The following is a 21,327-nucleotide window of genomic DNA, read 5'->3' on the forward strand; positions in this document are numbered from 1 at the left end:
TGTAGATGGCTCACTGAAGTTATCCTGACTAGAAAGTGTATTTTAAGCCTTTTATTAGATCTAGTTACTGTCTCTAGAGCAAAAGTAACTGGTAATAGTAAATTCTTTCCTCTCATTTTTTGAAATTCAAGAGTAAAAGACAAATATTGAATAATGCTCCAAGTAATTATTTTCTGTGACATTTGCCTAGTTGAAATGGTATAAAATATCGCCTATGAAAGAAACAAATCCCTTTCAAGAAATTCAGGAGCAGAGTATATGCTCTTATTTGCATGACATGTGAAAGGTCAGAGAAAATGGAATAAACTGGGGGGGAAATCCTTTCTTGCACTAAGGGACTAATATTCCCAAAGCAGGAGCACAATAACCTTTTATAATTCCTTCACTTGATTTAAATTAAAAGAAGAAAACCTTAAAACATATGAAATGCTTGGAAAACACTCTTGACAGAACTGCCAATGACCTTATTTTACTGTTTGTTATCCTGTCAGAGGAACCGACAGGCGTAACATTCTAGAAGAGATAGAAGGTGATATAGTTCAGTGCTGTGCAGATTTACATGAATATGGGAAAATGAGAGCCACTGGGTGAGCTAGTTAAGTATATAATGTTCCAGATTTTCCTAAAGAAAGCTAAGAAAGGCCTTAGCATAGTATTCAGATGGCTTCAAAGAGGGCCTGCTTTTGATCCACACTATATCCAGTCTTATGTATGAGTTCCCTCATACAGCTTTGATGTAGCAGCCTGTCTGTCCATTTTCCTTTTCTTTGTTTATAATCCTAAATTCACTGCATTGCCCTGAGAGAGCAGGTTTATTCCATTTAATAACCTGAAACACAAGTATGCTTTTTTTTCCTTTAAAACTTATCAGACACGCTGCTAGTATGTGGGGAAGATGACCATTTGTTTCTTTAATTATCTCTAGCAAGAATTCAACAATGATAAAGTTATCTATTTAATAGTGTACCTACTATGTATAAGAAGTTGTAAGTGCTTGAATATAAGAATTTTTGACTCTTTCAACAAACATGATATTTGTTTATGTCCTTTTTTTTTTTTTTTTGATAGAGAAAGACATCTAAGATTATGGTGGTAGAATTTGGTGGTACATATTTTTTGTGTGTCTAAGACTCCCTGGAGTGATAGTGTTACTGTTGTTTTGAGGTGATTCATGTCATGAAGACCAATACTAATAACTTTTACATAGGCTAAATCTTTATATACCAACCAGTTTAAAAACAAGCAAACAAAATCAGTTCAATGACCCAGTGGAAAAAAAAAGCCTGTAAACCCTGTCTTCCCTAGGCCATCCCATTTTTTGCTCTCCACCACAAACCTTTTTATTAATTTTTGTCCAAAGTTGGGGCAGACAATCACAGGCTATGGCTGAGAGTAACGAAGTGAGTCAGAAATCCAGAAAATGAAACAACTCATTAGTAAACAGTGTGAAACCAGAGCGAGACAATCACTTCCATCAGGGCAAAAGTGCAGGCCGTGACTCAGAGCGCGCGCCCCGCCGTGTCCTGTGTGTTTCAGTGCGGGACGGCGGCGATGGAGTGTGTGCGGCAGTACATCAACGACGTGCTGGACTTCATGGCAGACATGCACACGCTGACCAAACTGAAGGTAAGACGGCCTGTGTTCCCTCATCCCTCAGGTTAGCAAGACTGGAGAGACATTTTTAGGAAATTAAGCAGACTGGATGGAAATTTATCATTACCTGGAGAGGCCGTGGTGGCACTGTTGAATGAGCCCATGTCCTGGGATTCTGAAGAACCGAGTTCCACCTCTGTGAAGAGGGAGTGAAGAAAGGAAAGGATATTTCCATGGCGGCTCCAGTTCTGTGCATACCTTTACTTTTGCCATTTATTCAATTCTCACAATACCCCTATTGTAAAATATTCCCATTTTACCAATGTAGACACTGAGGCCTAAGGTGGTGCAGTCATTTGCTCAAGATCACGCTACTGCTAAGTGGTGGAGTCAGGGGTGACCTAAGACTGTAGTGACCCCCAATCCATTCTCTTTTCACTGTGCCACCCATTTAACTACCCTGAGCCTCAGTTTCCTCATTAGCAAAGGAAGTCTAATAAACCCACCTAAATCAACCTACCTTTGCTGCCCGTTCCAAGGTTTGGTGTGAAATAATGCACGTGAAGACACTTTTGTAAACTTTAGTTTGTATGAAATGTGTACACCTTATGCAAACGTAAGTTGTTTATGGTTTTTATCTGCATTAAAGCTATCTCCTTCCAGAAAATAATTAAAGACAGAACAACATTTAATTTGCATATGGATAAAATCCCAGTGAGGTTGTTGAGGATATTGATTGCTTTGCAGGGTGGAATGAATTGCTGATGCAAGTCAACTTCCCTGCCGCGAGAAGACTAGGGAGCTAAAAGATTGATAGTCCGAGAGATTTGAGGAAGGCCCCAGACAAAGAGCAGAAGAGGAGCCAGACCTGGCCCGATGAGCAGCCAGATTGCAGTCCAGCACTAAATGTGGCTTTTTGATAAATAGGATCTAGTCGTCCCAGAAGTTCATCAGCTAAAGCTACGGTCCCTTCAGCACCCAACTCAGTTTCCAGACTCTGCCCAGATGATCCAAGTGTTTCTTGGGATAGGGATAGACTTGCAAATGCTCTGCAGAGAGTAGAATCAAAATTTAAATTGATGGTTTCTCACAATATCCAAATCCAGTCATTTCTGAGTAAGCTCCCCTAGTGTTTGCTCACGCACGTGCTGAACCTGGTTGCCCACGCTGAAACCACTTTGCTGCCTGAAGAGGAAACAATATTACCTAAATAGTTTTATAGCCACTTCCAAAATACAGAGAAAAATAATGAGTAGGATCCATGATGACCAAAAGGTTAGGGACTGTAGACATAATCCAACCCTCTGATTTTACATATTAGGAAACAGATCAGAAAGGTCAAGTGGCAAGTGGCTTAGCTAAGGCCATGTGACTGTTAGGACAGAACTGGGTCTAGAACCTAGGTCTCAACTCCCAGTTCACTGCTCTTTCCACTAAGCCACACTGAGCAACGAAATTTTTCTGAATTAATTCAACTGGTATGTATTGAGCACCAATAACATGCCTGACACTGTTCTAGGCATTTAAGGATGTGATGATCCGCAAAAACAGACACAGTGGCTGCCCTCAGTTAGAGTCTGGCAGCGATGGCCAGTTTTAATGAAAATTTCATACAAACTAAAGTGAAATTGTGACTTTCACAATTGCTATGAAAAAGAGGTAGACAGCAGCATGAGAGCTTCTAATAGGGTGATATGACCTACCAGGGAGGTTAGGAAGGCTCCTAAAGTAGATCAAGGAAGGCTTCCTGGAGGGGGTGACACTTGAGCTAAAATCTGAACAATGAATAGGGTTAATTAGGCGAAGAGAGGCAGAAACAGTATTTCAGGGAGAGAGAACAACATAAGCAAAGGCCAGTGATGGAAGGGAACATGGAGAGCCAGTGTAGCTGGACCACAAGGATGAAGGGGTAAGATGCAGAAATCTGAAGTATCTAGATCATTCCAGGTTGTTTAGGCCATGCTAAGGAATTTTTTTTCCCCTTTATCTTAAGAACAATGGGAAGCCCCTGAAGCAGTTTAAATGGGTTGTATGCTTGGGAGTGGTGATAGAAGATGTGGAAATGACAACCTGATCTTCTTAAAGAGTGCCCTGGAACATCCCCATTTACTCTGCCAAAGTCACAAAATACCACTTGGTTTTGTAGAGCCACATGAAGACATGTTCCCAGCCTCTGCATGAAGATACCTTTGGTGGCCATCTCAAAGTTGGGCTGGCTCAGATTGCAGCCATGGAAATCTCACGGGGCAACCACAGAGATAACAAAGCTGTGATTCGCTATCTGCCTTGGCTCTATCATCCCCCTTCTGCAATGCAACAAGGGTAAGACCCTTATTATTTGGGCCACGAGGCAGGAAACACCTCTGAGTTTCCTGGGGCTCAGTAAGAGCTACTGAATGCATTGAAGATCTATGAGAATAGAATATGGTTGGTTAGGGAGATGGGAATTGAGACCAATTTCCATACTTATTTGCTGAACTGGCAGCATTTTTGAACACGAGTACTTCATGACATGCTGGCAATAAAAGTTGCCCTCCTACAAAGACCTCAGTCATCCTGATGGATGATGAAAACTTGGAGCTTAGAACTATCACTTTAACTCTTAATTCCCACTAGTTAAGTAAATTGATAGGTATTTATTTGTGCACTTACATAGCTTCTGCCTTCAAGGAGCTTAGATTATAGCTTGAACAGAATCTACATCAGAGATGAAATAGAGTTCAAGGAAGTGTGAGCCCCTGACCCTGCCCATAAGGGAGGCTGAGAAGAGACAGGTGCCCGTGGGCTAGTTTACTTGGGACCTTGGAGCACGCTTGACCTGCCATCTTGCATGGGCAGCTTCCTGGCTAGAGGAAAGGTTTGGAGTGGGGTGTAAGGGGGGCAGGGGGAGAAAATTACTGGAGGACAGGAATGTGGGTGGCTGTGTATTTTATCTCCTCTTCTATTCCTTCCCTTCTGGTGGGGATATCCGAGAACTTTCTAATGAGAAGAAAGGAAAGAGTTTAGAAAGAGAAGCTAGTCAGTATGGCAGCCAGGTTTGCGGAAGAATGATGTGTAATCCTGTGTCGCCAAAGGCTGCTCTTTGCTCAAGAAGCTAAGATCCAGGATTAGGGTGCAAAACAAGAAAAACAGATTTATCATTTTGTTCTCACTTTGTTGCTTTGGTGTTTTACTTCATGTAACTGCCTACAAGACCACACTTTTAAACCCCTCCGTCAATAAGCATTTGTTAAGCACCCAACGAAACTGAAAACACAAGAACATCTCTAACGCTTCCTTCCTCCCTAATAGACCAAAAGAATTCATTGAGTGTGTCTCTCACATCCGGCTGCTGTCCTGGCTGCTTCTGGGTTCCCTCACTCATAATGCAGTGTGTCCAAATGCCTCCTTTCCCTGCCTGCCAATACCTCTGGATGCAGGTTCCCATATTGCAGATCATCTTATTGTTATCCTGATTGGATTTCCAGAGCAATCAAAGGTAAGTGATTTCTGCAAGATTAAAACCATATGCATCAAAATTGCTAATGGAAGCCCTTATCAGCCAATTATGTTTCTTCTGAGAAGAAAATGCATCTTATCACTTGCCCTCCTGTGGATGCTAGGAAAGCAACTTTGTGCTAATGCCTTATTTAAAGTTGTTCAAATTCCCAGACTATCTTTTCTTCCCCCTAAATTGTTTTTCGGTTTACTTTTATGAAGATAAATTATGGAGGCAAGCAAGAGTTAGCTTCCTAGGCATTTCTGTCTCAAAATAATGAAGAGCAATACAAGGATAGAAATATAATAAAAATTCTGTGATCAGTTTTTAGAACCAAATATGAAGAGGAGGATAATTTACACTCTAATTTTTTATACACTGCCTTTCAACTTAAATCTCTAGAGATACATGAAGATAAAAAATGAAAAGAAGGCCAGTTGGGAGCTCACTAAAGTATATGTTGGAATCACTTACACAGAGGAACTTATAAATTGTAGAGACAGATGATGTGCTTAAGGGAATAAAGTCAGTCCAGGGCAAGCATCAATCATGAACCTATACAAGCAAACTAGACACACTGGTACTAATCAGTTATGAGGAGACAAGGTCCCCTCACAGAGCTTAGGCAAGTTCTAGGAGGTCACGGCGGGTTTGGGAACAGCTGGGATTTAGTCCAGGGCAAGCTGACCTGCAATAGATTTATTCTGAAATCAAATAGAGCACCCATCCAAATGACCTGAATGATGTTTGCAAAAGGAATTAGGCAGTCAGTTCCTAATATTTCAACCCAATCTGTGTTTGAGTCCTCATGATGGTACTTCGTAATTCTGTGACATTGAAAAAGTTACTTAACCTCTCTGAGCTCCAGGTTTTCATCTGTAAAATAGATGAAATGGTTTGAGAATTATGGAGGTGATCTATAAAAAGTCTTTACCACAGTGTCTGGGACATTATAGGTGCTTACTCAATCAGTACTCATTACTAGTTAGGAATACTATCTGTACTTACTACTAGTTAAGAATACTATCAATACTTATACAAGTTAGGAATACTATCAGTACTTATACTAGTCAGGAATACTATCAGTACTCACTACTAGTTAGGAATACTATCTTTGCTGCTGCTGCTACTGCTGTCACTACTAATAGTAGTATAATTATTAAGTGCTGGGCAGTGCGTTCACGTATATCACCTCATTTACTCTTAACTACAACTCTTTGAGGAGGGTACTGTTATCTCCATGTTACAGATCAGCAAACACCCTAAAATGGTAGAATGATTGTTCTTCCTAATCTAGTGTAGGGATAGGAACGTCAGTTTCACTAAAGGGCAAGGGGGAGGGTAGATTTATTCTGCAAACTAAGGTGGCTTCTCTCTGAAAAGATGCTTGGTCTCTAAGCACACTCCCACTAACTGAGTGAGGAGCAGATTGTTTGGAGGTGATGAATCATGAGTTTGTAACTTGGAGACGACTCCTCCAGCCTTGGATCACTTGAATTACATGTACTTTGGCTGTGCTCCTTGGAAAGCCGAAGCCATGCGGAGAGGGCTCCTTGGAGCACCACAGCCCACTAGCATGTAACGGTTCCCTGTTTTCTTCCTTTTCAGACCTCCGTGTTGCACATGTGTTCTCTTTTCCATGCATTTATCTTTGCTCAGCTCTGGACCGTATATTGTGAACAAAGTGCTGTAGCTACAAATGTTCAAAGTCAGAATGAATTCAGCTTCACGGCGATACTGACAGCACTGGAATTTTGGAGTAGGGTGACACCCAGCATCCTTCAGCTGATGGCCCATAACAAAGTGGTGAGTTCACAAATGAGTTTCCCCTCTTGGACAGAATCTCAAAAACCACTCTCAGTCCTCACATTACATGTTTTTTTAAAGACTTCAGTTGTAACAGTACATAAATGGATTGGTGAATTTTTATGTTATAACCTGGGTGTTCTACCTGCATAATAATTTTGATGAAAAACAATGCAAACAAATAAATTCAGTAAAAACCATTTTTGTTTTCTCTGCCTAGTGCCAAAGGAAATTTATGTGAAACTTCTACCTTTAAGAGTTGTCTTGTGCTATAAAGTCAGAGAGTGAGGAGGGAGATTTATATTATTTTTGGATTCTAAGGCAATCTGGAAAAACCATAGCCAGTTAAGTCATCTCTTTGTGGTGTTTAAGAGCAGATTGGGGCTCCCCTGGTGGCGCAGTGGTTGAGAGTCCACCTGCCGATGCAGGGGACGCGGGTTCGTGCCCCGGTCCGGGAAGATCCCACATGCCGCGGAGCGGCTGGGCCCGTGAGCCATGGCCGCTGAGCCTGCGCGTCCGGAGCCTGTGCTCCGCAACGGGAGAGGCCACAACAGTGAGAGGCCCACGTACCAAAAAAAAAAAAAAGAGCGTATTGACTGTACGTGTTAATTCTACTTAGGGCCCAAAGCTGAAAAGAGTCTCACCATTTTGAGTTGCCCTCTGAGGACCTAAGCTCCTCAATCTTCAAATCCAGTTCCATTTTAATGTGGATGGCTCACCTTGTTGGAAAATAGCTGAGGTATGGATAGCATGAGCCCACTTCATTGAACAAGCTTAGCTTAGTCCTATGGAGTCACGATTGGAGGGTGTATGGAAGGAATTTACAAGGGAGTCCTTTGGTTTAGTTTGCTACTTTGGAGGAAGATTCTCAGCTGGGAAAGCAGCATCCAGTGTCTTGGTTATGGGGGCTTCATCAGTAGAATTCTTATCTGTGAAGGGCAAAGGGCCTGGAAGAACGCCATAATGATGATTCCAATGTGCCCAGAAACCCAGTAATTCACTGTCCACCAATGCATTCTGCAATGGTTTTGACTGATTGAATATTAGTCTAAGAAACATTTTCTTTTTGTTGTAATTGGAAAGGGGATTATATTTTTCCTTTAGGGAAGCACTTTCTTTTCTTTAGGGAAGCAGATATTATAAGGCAGTTCTGTAGGGAGAGAGGGGTTTTAATTCAACTTAAAGGAAATTTATGTGAAAACTTTAGGGTACACCAACAGTTCTGACCACCGCATAGATAATTACATTTATTAGATCATAGAGTCTGGGACTGAAGAAGCACTTGGAGGTCAAGTATTCTATTCTGCTCTGTTACAGACGATGAAACTGGGACCTTAAATTTAAACTAGAGATTCAGAGCTTCCTTCTATTGTCCTCGTTTTTTGATACCATTAATACCTCTCCTCCAAATGTCTCTTAATATTCAAATGTTGGAAATGAATTTGTTACTGGTGAATCTTGCACAAATGGTGTTACAAATGAATTTGAATTAATTTTAAATTCTGAAAATTTTGTTAAACTACATAAGCCAGTCTGGTAAAATCCCCCCTGGAGTGTTTAAAATCTAGCCACAGGGATTTCTGATGAGGGATATCATTTCTATGGTATTTTTAAACTGTCGTAAATATGACTGCCTTGTTCCACGGAGAATAAAGCCTCAAACAGAGGTGGTGCAATAAATGAAACAGCCGCTCCAAGTGAAGAAACTGTGGAGAAAGGATCGATCAAGATGGAGAAAAGACCCAAGCCCAAGAGTTCTGCAGTTGGAAATGAAGGAAGCAGAAACCGTTTATCCTCTGGTGTGAATCGCAGTGTGGTGCAGATTAGCGAGATTGATACCTGAATTCACTGGCAGCCCCAAGTTAGATGAGGAAGGCATGGCATGAGGAAACCTCTGCAGCCTATAAAATTCATTTTCTGGTTGAAGTTTTAGAGAGGAATAAATACCCCTGGTCCCCTCTGGTTGCTGTGCAGAATGTTCTCGTGGGCACAGGGCATGCGGCTGCAGACTGTTTCCGTATCACCTTGAGTGGAATTGATTTTCCTGTTTGTTGTTTCAGATGGTAGAAATGGTGTGTCTCCATGTGATTAGTTTAATGGAGGCATTGCAAGAATGCAATTCAACAATTTTTGTCAAGGTAGGAAAATCTTATGATTTCTATAGACCATTTCTTGCTTCTAAAAACAAATGTGGATTTATTTTGAATGTACCTTCTGAAGAGGAAAATAAAACTGATTTAATTTTCACATTCAAAGTTGGGGCTGGAGGAATCGGGCTCCTATAACAACTCTAGCTGGGTTCGGTATGTCACACCATGATTGCATGCAACATAAGTAATTAAAATATTAGCAGAAGCATTGATCTGGAAATGACCCTAGAGTCACGTAAATTGTTTGGTGGAGCCTCGCCTTGCAAGATATCCAGACAACCAAGGAAAATACTCTGTCATTGTTTGACTTGGTAGCGGATACTTTTCTCTAAGATAAATTAATTTAGTTTCTAATATAACTATTCTAAATCACTGTACAGTGTGTGAAAGTAACTCAGGTATTTGTTATCTATCCAGGGACATCAGAAACATGCTAGTGTGATAAAAAGATAAAAGAACAAAGGAGAACCTGGTTGCTCACTCACTTTCTCTTTTTATTTCCATTCTTTTTCCTTTCCTTCCTATCATTCCACCTCTCTGTTTCACTGATTCTTTGTCCTTCCTCTTCTTGTACCACTTCCTTCTTTGCCTTCCATGTCTATATCCCACTATCCCAGCCACCATCACCACCCACCTCCCCCCCGCCAACCCACAGAGTGCATCAGTTTAGAACCTTATAACTTCCTATTTCACTCCTTGGTTGACTCCCTTCAATAAAGGACATTTGTAAAGTTAACTCACACAGTGCTGAAGAAAAGCAGCACGATTTTAGGGAAAACTTGACTGTTACCAGAAAACTGCAAGGTTGTTGGTTAAAAAGGGATAGATATAGCTTATCTAGCTTGACAGTCAATAGCAAAAGTCAACACTATGGGAGAAACTACATGACTGACACTTGGGTGATCATACCTGATTTTGTTTTTTACAGCTTTATTGAAGTATAATTTATACACAGTAAACTTTACATATGTAAAATGTACAATTTGATATCTTCACATCACACATATTATACCCGTGAAGCCATCCATCACCACAGTCAAGATAATGAATATTGTCCTCCCCAGCTAAAGTTTTCTCATACACATTGGTTAGTCTCTGTTCCACCACTTCCTGTACCCCATTTCCTCATCGCCAGGCACCTGCTGATCTGCGTTCTGTCATAATAGCTTAGTTTGCATTTTCTAGAATTTCATATAGATTCATACAGTAGTTATGCTTTTCTCTGCCTTCCTTCACTCAGAATAATTATATTACCATTAATCCATGTTACATGTATCAGTAGATTATTTTATTTCTGAGTAGTATCTATTATATGGATATAACACATTTTGTTTATCCATTCATCAATTAATGGACATCTGAGCTGTTTCCAAAAGTTTGAGGCTATTACAAATAAAGCTGTTACGAATATACATACACAAGTCTTTGTGTAGCTATAGGCTTTCAGGTGTGTTGGATAAATACCAAGGAGTGGAATTGCTAGGCTGTATGATATGTGTATAACTTTTAAAGAAATTGGCAAACTGTTTGCCAAAGTGATTGTACCCTGTTACATTCACACCAGCAGTATGCATTCCAGTGCCTACACATCTTCGTCAATACTTAATGTAGTTAATCTTTAGTTTTAGTCATTCTAAGAACTGTGTACTGCAAAATTGCATTTTCCTGTTGACAAATGATGCTCAACATCTTTTCATGTGCTTATTTGCTATCCATATATCTGCATGGTAAAATGTCTATTAAAATTATTTGCCCATTTTAAAAATCAAGTTGGTTTTTTTCTTATTATTGAATTTTCAGATACAAGTCCTTTATCAGATATGTCATTTGCAAAGATTTTTTTTCTGTGTTTGTCTTCTCATTGTCTTCACAGTGACTTGTGAAGAGCAGAAAGTCTTAATTTTGATGAAATACCATTTATCAAATTTTTCTTTTATGAATCATGCTTTTGATGTTGTATTTAAGAAAATCTTTGCCTAATCCAAGATCACAAAGAGTTTTCTTTGTGTTTTCTTCTAGATATTATATATGTTTTCTTCTAGGTGTTAGTTTATATCTATGATCCATTTTGAGTTAACTTTTGTGGATGTGTGTGGTATGGATTGAGGTACTTTTTATGTGTGTGGATATCCAATTATTCTAGGATTGTTTGTGAAAAATTCTATCCATTGAATTGCCTTTGCACTTTTGTCAAAAATCAATTGACCATTCATGTATGGTTCTATTAATGGATACTCAATTCATTTCTATTGATCTGTTTGTCTACCTTTGTACCACACTGTCTAGGTTACTATAGCTTTCTAATATGCCTTGAAATCATGTAGTGTTACTCCTCTAAATTTCTACACCTATTTCAAAGTTGTTTTGGCTATTTTAGGTCCGTTGCATTCTAGACACATTTTAAAATCAACTTGTCAGTTACTACGAAACGCCTGCTGGGAATGTGGGTTGCACTGATGTATACATCACTTTAAGGAGAATTGAGATGTTAACAATATTGAGTCTTCCAATCTTTGAACAGAGTATACCACTCTATTTATTTATGTCTTTGTTAATTTTTTTCAGCAATATTTATAGTTTTCCATATACAGGACTAGAATATTTTATCAAATTTATCCCTAAGTGTATAGTAATTTTATAGTATTATAAATAGTCTGGTTTTTTACATTTAAATTTTTGGTATTTTATTGTTAGTATTTAGAAATATAACTGATTTATGCCTTTATACCCTGCAATCTGTTAAACTCATTTATTAGTTCTAGTAGCTTTCTTGTAGCTTTCATCAGATTTTCTCTGTAGACAATTATGTCATGTACAAGTAGAAGCAGTTTTCTTTCTTTCTTTTGAATTTTTATACTTTTAATTTCTTTTTCTTGTCTCATTGCTCTGGCTAGATCCTCTAATACAAGTTGAATAGAAGTCATGAGGGTTGGAAACCTTGTCTTGTTCCTGATCTTAGGAAGAAAGCATTCATTAAATATAAATGTTAGCTGTTAGTTTTTCATAGATACCCTTTGTCAGATTGAGTAAGGGTCTCTTCTGTTCCTAGTCTGCTAAGAATTTTTGTCAGGAATAGATGTAGGATTTGTCAAATGCTTTTTCTACATTTATTGAGATGGTCATTTGATTTTTCTTTTTTGACTATTAACAGTGAGATTCATGGATTGATTTTTGAATGTTAAACCAACTTTATATTCCTGGGACAAACCACTTGGTCTTGAAGTATTATTCTTTTATGTATTGCTGAATTCTATCTGCTAACACTTTAAAATAATTTTTTTGCATCAGTGTTTATGAGGGATATTGGACTGTAATTTTCTTTTCTTGTAATAACTATTTTTGGTTTCGGTATCAGGGTAATGATGGCCTTATAGAGTAAGTCAGGAAGTATTCCTTTCTTTTCCATTTTCTGGAAAAGTTTATATATGTTTGGCATTTCTTTTTTCTCCTTAAATATTTGGTCAAATTCACCAGTGGAACTGCTTGGGCTTGGAATTTTCTTTGCAGGAGGGTGTTACACTACAGATTCAATTTCTTTAATAGATACGGGGCTATTTAAGTTATCTGCTTATTCTTGAGTGATCTTTGACAGTGTGTCTTTCAAAGAATTTGTCCATTTCATCAAAATAGTTGATGTTATTGGCATGAAGTTACTCATAATATTCCCTTATTATACTTTTAATATTTGTAGGATCAGTAGTTATGCTACCTCTTTCATTGCTGATAATGGTGATTTGTGATCTCACTTTTATTTTTCTGATCAATCTGGTTAAAGGTTTATCAATTTTAGTGAGCTTTTGATTTAAAACAATGACAACAATAACCAGCTTTTGGTTGGTTTTCATAGATTTTTTCTGTAGTTTTTGTTTCATTAATTTCTGTTCTTTATCAGTTTCTTTTTTCTGTTGACTTCCAATTTAATTTGCTCTTCTTTTTCTTGTTTCTTAAGGTGGAAGTGGAATTCACTGATTTGAGATTTTTTTCTTTTATAACATAAGTGATTAAGATTTCCATCTAAGCACTGGTTTAGCAGCATCCTACAATTTGGTAGTTCTGTTCTCGTTTACGTTCAGTTCAGAATACTTTCTATCTTCCTTTTTGCTTTCCTTTTTGACCCATTGCTTATTTAGAGGCAATAATTTAGTTTCCAAATATTTGAGGCTTTTCTAGCGATTTTCTGTTATGGATTTTTAATCCAATCCCGTTATGATCAGAGAAAATATCAATACTTTGTATAATTTGACTCATTTTAAATTTATTGAGTCTTGTTTAGGATATTGTCTATCTTGGTAAATGCTGTGTGTACTAGAAAAGAATATGTCTTCTGCTGTTGTTGAATATAGTTTCCTATGTCAGTTGATTCAAGCTTGTTGATAGTATTGTTCAATTTTTTAATGTCCTTCCTTCTTTTTCTATCCACTTAGTCTATCAGTTATTGAAAAGGGGTATTGAAATATCTCCCTAATTTATCTTTTCAGGTATACCAGTTTTTGTTTCACATATTACGAAGCTATTATTAGGTGTATAAATGTTTAGGATTGTTGTATCTTCTTAATGAATTGAAATTATGAAATGGTTCTCTTTATCCTCGATAATATTCTTTGGTAATAATAAAGGCAGTCTAGCTTTCTTTTGACTAGTATTAGTATGGTATATCTTTTTCTAGCCTTTTAACCTATTTGTGTCTTTTTATTTAAAGTATATTTCTTATAGGCAGCATGTAGTTGGGTATTGGGCTTTTTTAAAAATCCAATCTGACAATCCCTTTTAATTGGGATTTTTAAACCATTTTCATTTAATGTGTTTTGTGATATCATTTGGCTTAAAATACCTTGCTATTTGTTTTCTTTATTTCCCATCTGTTCTTTGTCCTTTATTCCCTCTTTTTCTACCTTCTTTTTGACTAATTGAGTTTTTAATGATTAAATTTTGGATACAATTTCCACTTTTTGGTCTAGATTCTTAAGGTGGAAGCTGAGGTCATTAATTTGAGAACCTTTTTCTATTCAGCTGTCAGTGTTTGGTTTTCTGAATTTCCTCCTAAGTACTGCTTTGGCTGTATTCCTCTGAATTTTGATATATTCTCATTTCCATTCAGTTCAAAATACTTTCTAATTTCCCTTTTGACTTCTTCTTTGACCCGTGGGTTATTTAAATGTGTTTTTCAGTTATCTTATTAGCTATATGTCTTAGCTGTTTTTGTTTTAGTGGTTGACTTAAGAGTTTATAGTCAACATTTTTAACTTAACACAATCTGCCTTCAAGTAATAATGTACCACTTCATGTATAGTATGAGAATGTACAACAGTATACTTCCATTTCCAGACTTTGTGCTATGATTGTCATCCATTTTACTCCTACATATGTTATAAACCAAACCATAATTTTTTTTTGCTTTAAACAATTATCTCTCAAAGCAATTTAAATTTTGTTTTATATTTTCTGTTTTTGCCATATTTACATTTTTCAGTTTTCTTCATTCCTTTCTGTAGAATTAAACTTCCATCTTCCTTCTGCCCAAAGGACTTTCTTTACAACTTCTCGTGTAGGTCTACTGAAGCTTAATTCCTTCAGCTTTCGTATGTCTGAGAAAGTCTTTACTTTGCCTTCATATTTGAAAGCTATTTTCAGTGGTTATTGAATTCTAGGTTCAAGGTTTTTTTTTCCGCTAGTATTTTGAAGATGCTATTCATCCACTGTCTTTTTGCTTCCATTGTTTCTGAGAAGAAATCTTTGTCATTCTTATTTTTTTTCTCCTGTATATGATATGTCTTTTTTCTCAGGCTGCTCTGAAGATTTTTTTCTTTACCATTGTTGCTAAGCAATTTGATGATGATATGCCTTGGTGTAGTTTTCTTCATATTTCTTGTTCTTGATTTTGTTGACTTTCTTGGATCTGTGAATTTATAGTTTTCATTATATCTGGAAAAGTATCAGCTATTGTTTCTTTAAAATTTTCTTGCATACCTCTATTTAACATACTCAGTATTTCCTCTACCTTCTTGACCATATTGAATATAGTTGTAATAACTGTTTTAATGTCCTTGTTTACCAGTTCTGTTCTCTGTGTCATTTCGGGGTCTTTTCTAGTTACTTGAGTTTTCTTCTCATTATGAATCACATTTTCCTGCTTCTTAGCATGGCTGGTAATTTTTTATTGGATTCTTGACATTTTGAATTTGACTTTTTTGGGTGCTAGATATTTTTTTATTCCTACAAGCATTCTTGAACTGTACTCTATGCCATAGTTAAATTACTTAGAAACAGTTTTATGCCTTTGAAACTTGGTGTTAAGCTTTGTTGGGTAGGATTGGAGCAGCAGTTTGTCTAGGGTTACTATTTCTTCACTGGTAAGGTAATATCCTGAGTACTCTACTTGGTGTTCTATGATTTGCAAGATTTTTCCACTATAACTAGTGGAAACACAAACTATTGCTATGTGATTACCAGGGATTTTTCCCTCTAATCTTTTTAGGTTATTTTTTCTTCAGGCTTGGATAATTTTCTCACATGTGTATACTGGTCAGTATTGAGCTGAAGACTCAAGGGGAACCCTTTACAGATCTTCAGAGAGTTAGCGCTCTCTCTCTCTCTCTCTCTACAGCTCTCTCCTTTCCACTACTCTGCCTTACAAACTCTAGCTCCCTTGGCCTCCCTGGACTCCCAGCTCCATCTCCTCACCTCAGGAAGACCACCAGACTCTACCTGGGTTCCTTCTCCCTGTGCTACTGCCTGAAAACACTGTCTAGGCAGTGAGCTAGGATAACTGTAGGGGTCACCTTGTTTGTTTCTTCTCCCTCAGTGATCACTGTCCTGCATTGCTGATGCTTCATGTCTGAAAATCATTGTTTCATTACCCTTCATCTGGAATTTTAGTTTTGTTTTAGGCAGGATTGTAAATCTGGTCTCTGTTACTCCATCTTGGGTGAAAGAGAAAGTTTCATGACTAATTTTATTTTGAGGGCTGGAAAAAGCATGGAGTGAAATGAATATAGTCCAACTGAGCAGGAAGTCTTCAATTTATCCCATAACATAAACCAAGATAAGAGGAAAAGTATCCCTTTGATTTTGATGAAAAACATATTTTTTTAAGTGTCCTTCAGTTTTCTGGATATTGTTTTTGGAGAAGAAAAAAAAACAACCAATTTTATTATAACATTACAGTGCCCAGAATAAATTACATCTAATTCTTACTGACAGCTTTGTAGGAGCCACTAGCAAAAGGGTACTGAAATGAACCGTTATTCAAAACAGTCAAATTAGCATTCCTGAAATAGGATGACTGCTGGATTGTATAACGCTGTCCTTCACAATGAACTTTAACCTGATGCCTTCAGTCAGGTTGGTAAATCACAAACCTGAAGGCCCCTTGCAGGTCTATTTAGAGTCTTATGGTCTTGTGTTACATCAGTGGAGAAATAACAAAAGCACTTCTAAAATCAGCCTCAGTATTCCCCTTGTTTGCCTCATAAAGGCCCTTAGCCCGTGGGGCAACCCTGGGAAAGGTGTCCACCCAGGGGCAGAGTACTCAGTGTTCCCTGGTCTCAACCCACCTCCCCGTCCCTCAGGATTCTTGACAAGAGGTCAGTTCAGGTATTTCCCAAACATCAAGGCCAAACATCAAGAGGCCTCACTCTGCTTTTCTAAACTTGCTTTTCATGATCCTGTGCTAAGAACCTCACCCTTCAGCATCACGTGAACCTCCACTGCTTCCTCACCTCTCTGCACACTCCCACCTCTGGGCTTTGCTCCCTTGAGTGCCCTTGTATTAGTTTGCTAGGCTGCTGAACACTGCAAATTGGGTGACTGACTGAAGTAACAGAAATGTATTGTCTCATGGTTCTGGAGGCAAGAAGTTATGAGATCAAGGTGATGGCAGAATTGATTCCTTCTGAGGCTGTGAGGGAGCATCTGTCCCAGCCTCTCCCCTGGCTCCTGGGGGTTTGCTGGCCATCTTTGGCGTTCCTTGGCTTGTTGATCTCTGCTTCACCTTCACGTGCTACTCTCCCTGTGTACCTATCTGTGTCCAAATTTCCCCCTTTCTATAAGAACACCAGTCATATTGGATTAGGGGTCCCCACTACTCCAGAGTGACCTCATCCTAACTCACTACATCTTCAATGACCCCATTTCCAAATAAGGTCCCTTCTGAGGCTGTGTGGGCAAGGACTACAACGGCTATATGAGAGGACACAATGCAACCCATATCAACTCTATTGGAGTTGGGTCAGAAGGAGCGTGGACTGAAATGATATGATGCATTTGAGCATATTAAAGATCTGAACAGTCCTGAAAGAAACTAACATTTCCAAACTTATTAGCTCATAGCCCCCCTTCCCCATTTAAATTCCACCCAACTGGAGTTCTGTGGAATACACTTTGGGAAATGTATTCTGTCCCTGACTTCCGGATTTATGAGACCACGAACACAAGTCAACACTTGCGTTCGGAAGGGCTGAAGTGTGGCAAGAGACCAAAGCGGACAGAGGAGAGCCGCTGCTGGGGGAGCTCGGGCGGGGCACCTGTGACCTCCTAGGAAGGGTCTCAGGGCAAATCAGAGGCAGCGGAGGGGCAGGGCTCCCCAGATGCCCAAGATTTGAGAGCCTTGCTCCCGGCTGGAGCAGGGACCCGCTGCTCGCCTGCCCGTGCACCCACACTGCTGAAACCCCGGCCGGCACGCACTCGTGCTGTGTCTCGTCTTCCAGATCACAGCCAGGCAACTTCAGGGCTTGTCTTTGTCCATCACTTAAGCATTTTAACCGCTTCCCAGTGATCTTTTCTTAACGACCACAGGCAGAGAGCTTCGCCATGCTACTTGGAGACTCAGTTCTAAAGATCCCGTGGAGGAAATTCTATTTCAAGAAAGAGAGGATTTAATTAAATAAATACACATTTAATTTCCCATGCTTGGTAGCTTTCAAGAGACAATCAGTCATTTACGGTGTGTGTTTCAGGCACTCATGGGGCGCTTATTAACCTCCAAATGCCACCAGCTCAGCAGGGTTTGGCCTCAGAGAGACGTTTGTCTGATAGCGGGGAACTCTGCATCGGAGGCCCACATCCTTTTGTGATGTTAAAGGGATTCCGTGTGCCTTGCTTTGCCAGGCAGTAAGCGGAGCTTATGTGGGAGAATGGAGAACAGTAATAATGGGCCTTCTGTGTTTCTCCATACAGCTGATACCTATGTGGTTGCCAATGATTCAGTCAAATATCAAGGTAAGTCACTCCCGGGTGGACTGGAAGCTCAGTTCCCTCCAGAGAAGCTCATAACATTCACAGAGCTCTACAATGCGCCACTCATTACCTGTTCCTGGTCTCTGGGGGCTGATAATGCAGGAGACCCTGCGGGACAGGTAGGGGGCCTGTGGGCCGAGGTGACAGCAGGAGCCGCTGTCCTACTCATCGTTGATTGAAGGGGGAGGGGGAGGATCCCAGAGTCTGGGCGAGGCTCCGCTACTGACTAGAACACAGGCTGAAAAGCTACTCTACCTTCAGAGGATACCCATGGGATCTGGTCCCAGACATGTCCGGTGCTACTTCCTGGCCACTAGGACTGACTTTTTGTGATGGGAAGAATTCTATTAAGAGAGGATGACATTCAGTGAACGACAGAATTGAACTAGAAGGGACCTGCCCACTCCCCCCCTCATTCTATATAAGAGGAAACATAGGAAGAGTAACTTGGACAGGGTCCCACAGCCAGGGAGGGGGAGACAGAACGTAGTTCTCACTGCCAGGCCCCGCCTTGAGTGACGCATTGTCACTGCAGGGCCAGATGTACTCCATGGCTGTAAATCTAGTTACTGGGGCTTAACATTAAGATGGCAAAGCTCACCACCCTCTCCCTCCCAAACTGGGTCCCGTCTAAGGCACTGGGAGTATCAGGGAGGAGGGGGAGAAGATGGAAGCCTTGTTGCTGGATTTCCTCCCAGAGTTGGGGAGGGATGCTTGTGGAAGGAAGGGAGGTGACTTCAAGGGATACCAAGAGAGATATACAGCTGTCAGCAGTGCCCACAGGCTTTGAGTACTGGTTCACGGCCTAACTGCTGTTTGTGGCCACCGGTAGGGCCAATAGCTTTGCTGAAAACCTCATTGCACCACTAGCTTCTGTTGTGAAAACTGCTTGGACTTTCACCCCGAGGTATTCCAAACTGCCCTCCCCCTGCTTGGCGGTCATCTGTGGCAATTTGACATTGCCCAGAGTGCTAAGTGGAGGCCAACAGAACTTCATGGAAAGCTAAGAAGAATAAGAAAAGCTTACAACCTAGCTCCTTCGTGTGTGCATGAACGTGTGCATGAACGTGAGAACAGAGAGACTATAATCATGATGAAAATGTCCTGAGCCCTTCCTATGTGCCGGCTTCTGTTCTGACCCCTCTGTTAAATCACTTATCCTTACAATAACCCCGTCAGGTGAGTGTTACTATCCCCACTTTGCCCATGAGACAATCCAAACACAGACCGAAAAACCTTGTTCCCCAAGGTGTTTACAGAGGACCGAGGATCTGAACCCAGGGAGCCTGGCAGCATAGCCCGCGACACCAGGCCCACATAGCAAACAGCTCTCGGGGGACAAGTCTAAGTGTCAGCCCCTGCACTGGTGTTGCAAAGAATGAGTCGAGATGGGAGGGGCATTATTTGGATGGATTTGGGCCAGGTGGGCTCTAAGAACATGGCACCGGCCCACGCCCTCTGCCCTGAGCCCTCTCCAAATTTGAGAGTTGGCCTTCTTCAGGCCAGACAGCTCCCGTGCCACGTGTAAGTCCCGCCTGCAGAAGAAGTCCAGGCCGGCACTCCCTGGGTTGACGGGGAACCCGAGCAGGAAAGAAACTAAACTACCGTCTTGCCCTTTCTTACAGCACTTATCTGCGGGACTCCAGCTTCGCCTCCAGGCCATTCAGAACAACGTGAACCACCACAGCCTCAGGACGCTGCCGGGTTCCACCCAGAGCAGTGCCAGCCTGGCGGCCCTGCGCAAGTGGCTGCAGTGCACCCAGTTCAAAATGGCCCAGGTGGAGATCCAGTCCTCAGAAGCAGCCTCTCAATTTTATCCTCTATGAGCGGACTCCTCGGCTCTCAGTGTCAACACTCTGGTTTAGCAATAATGGGTTTCAAAACAAAACAATTCGATCCAAGCAGGTTGGGGAACATATTGGTACTGTACATTCTCTTTCTAGTTTAGTAAAAGACGTGCAAAGGCCGGAGAGGGCCAAAATGAAGCTTTCTTGCTACACATTTCTGATGACTCCTTGGGCTATCCGATTAAGTGTTTCCTTACATTATTTTTTAAAAACCAAATCATTTTTCTTTAACTAACTTCTATTTTTTTTAAGAAAAAAAAAATAGACTGGTGGGTACTCACAGAAAAGTTGTATAAGTCCCCCTGTTGCTATTTTTGATGATAGAGAATAAATAGGGTTTTTGAAACCTTTGTAGTGTTTTTTCTTAAAATCCACTCTTGGCAATGCAATAAAAAAAACCCGTCACCATAAGCCAGTGACACTTGACTGAAGCTTTTTGTCATTATCCTGGGAAAAGTGGCAGCTTGCAAGGACCATTACAAAGTGCACTTAGAAATTAGGTGGTTAAACTGTGCCAACTGTTTTCTTTGTTTTATAATATCATTTTCCAGGACTGTCCAGTAAGTTTTATTATTTTTAAAACTAGTTTTTCAACTCATTAGTCCTAGGCTGTACTTTCTTGTAAGCTTTATGACAACCACTTTAGTTTTGTGAATAATAAATTTTATTCTTTTGTTAATACTTGTATACAATTCAATTTAAAACTGTAGATTGCATACTGGACCAGACGATTCCCCACGCTGGCACAGAACACTGCACCTGGAGCTATGTTTCATAAAACGGAATTTTAATAGTGTAAGAGCACCAAGATTTATCAGCACTTATATTTAACATTTGACTGTGCATTCACAAATGATATTTCTCTTCTCTATCCCTGTAATGCACTGACTAAAAGAAGACTTAATATACATTTAAGCTGTATATTGACATGCTATTAAATGCATTTTTTATTATCTTTGTGAGCCTGGGGTTTTTTAAAATCAGTTTATAGAGCTAGAGTTTAGTTCCTGACAACCATTTCTTCTAAACTTTTAAAACTTCTAACTTCCATTAAGACTAAGTACAATTTTAAGAGGAAAAGGCTTTCTTTAAGGTCATTTGGTGAGAGAAATACACAGTTTATTTGAAGTCCATTCTCTAGGGACTCATGAGGGCATGAGACTTTTTTTTTTTTTTTTATGTTGGTTTTAAAGAAGCTTCTCTCTTCTTCTGGGAAGTC

The 21,327-nt window shown here is 39.9% G+C and overlaps 1 protein-coding gene across 3 annotated transcripts in view; it reads left to right on the forward strand.

Moving 5' to 3' along the window:
* The window catches only part of UNC79 (unc-79 subunit of NALCN channel complex), a 249,818-nt gene extending 228,757 nt beyond the window's left edge, over window positions 1-21,061 (forward strand). For 2 of the 3 annotated variants that reach the window (XM_027120418.1, XM_027120421.1), the window contains 7 exons: window positions 1,537-1,626; window positions 3,740-3,915; window positions 4,885-5,071; window positions 6,680-6,877; window positions 8,938-9,015; window positions 18,202-18,243; window positions 19,887-21,061. In XM_027120418.1, the coding sequence (XP_026976219.1) occupies window positions 1,537-1,626; window positions 3,740-3,915; window positions 4,885-5,071; window positions 6,680-6,877; window positions 8,938-9,015; window positions 18,202-18,243; window positions 19,887-20,087 (972 nt within the window). In that variant the 3' untranslated portion in view covers window positions 20,088-21,061. The remainder of the gene's footprint in view (window positions 1-1,536; window positions 1,627-3,739; window positions 3,916-4,884; window positions 5,072-6,679; window positions 6,878-8,937; window positions 9,016-18,201; window positions 18,244-19,886) is intronic. The other variant, XM_027120419.1, reaches the window with a different exon arrangement.
* Window positions 21,062-21,327: the final 266 nt, after the last annotated feature.

This window comes from Aethalodelphis obliquidens, unplaced genomic scaffold, assembly GCF_003676395.1.
Source record: "Aethalodelphis obliquidens isolate GAN/ISIS:26980383/991018 unplaced genomic scaffold, ASM367639v1 scaffold21, whole genome shotgun sequence".
NCBI lineage: Eukaryota > Metazoa > Chordata > Mammalia > Artiodactyla > Delphinidae > Aethalodelphis > Aethalodelphis obliquidens.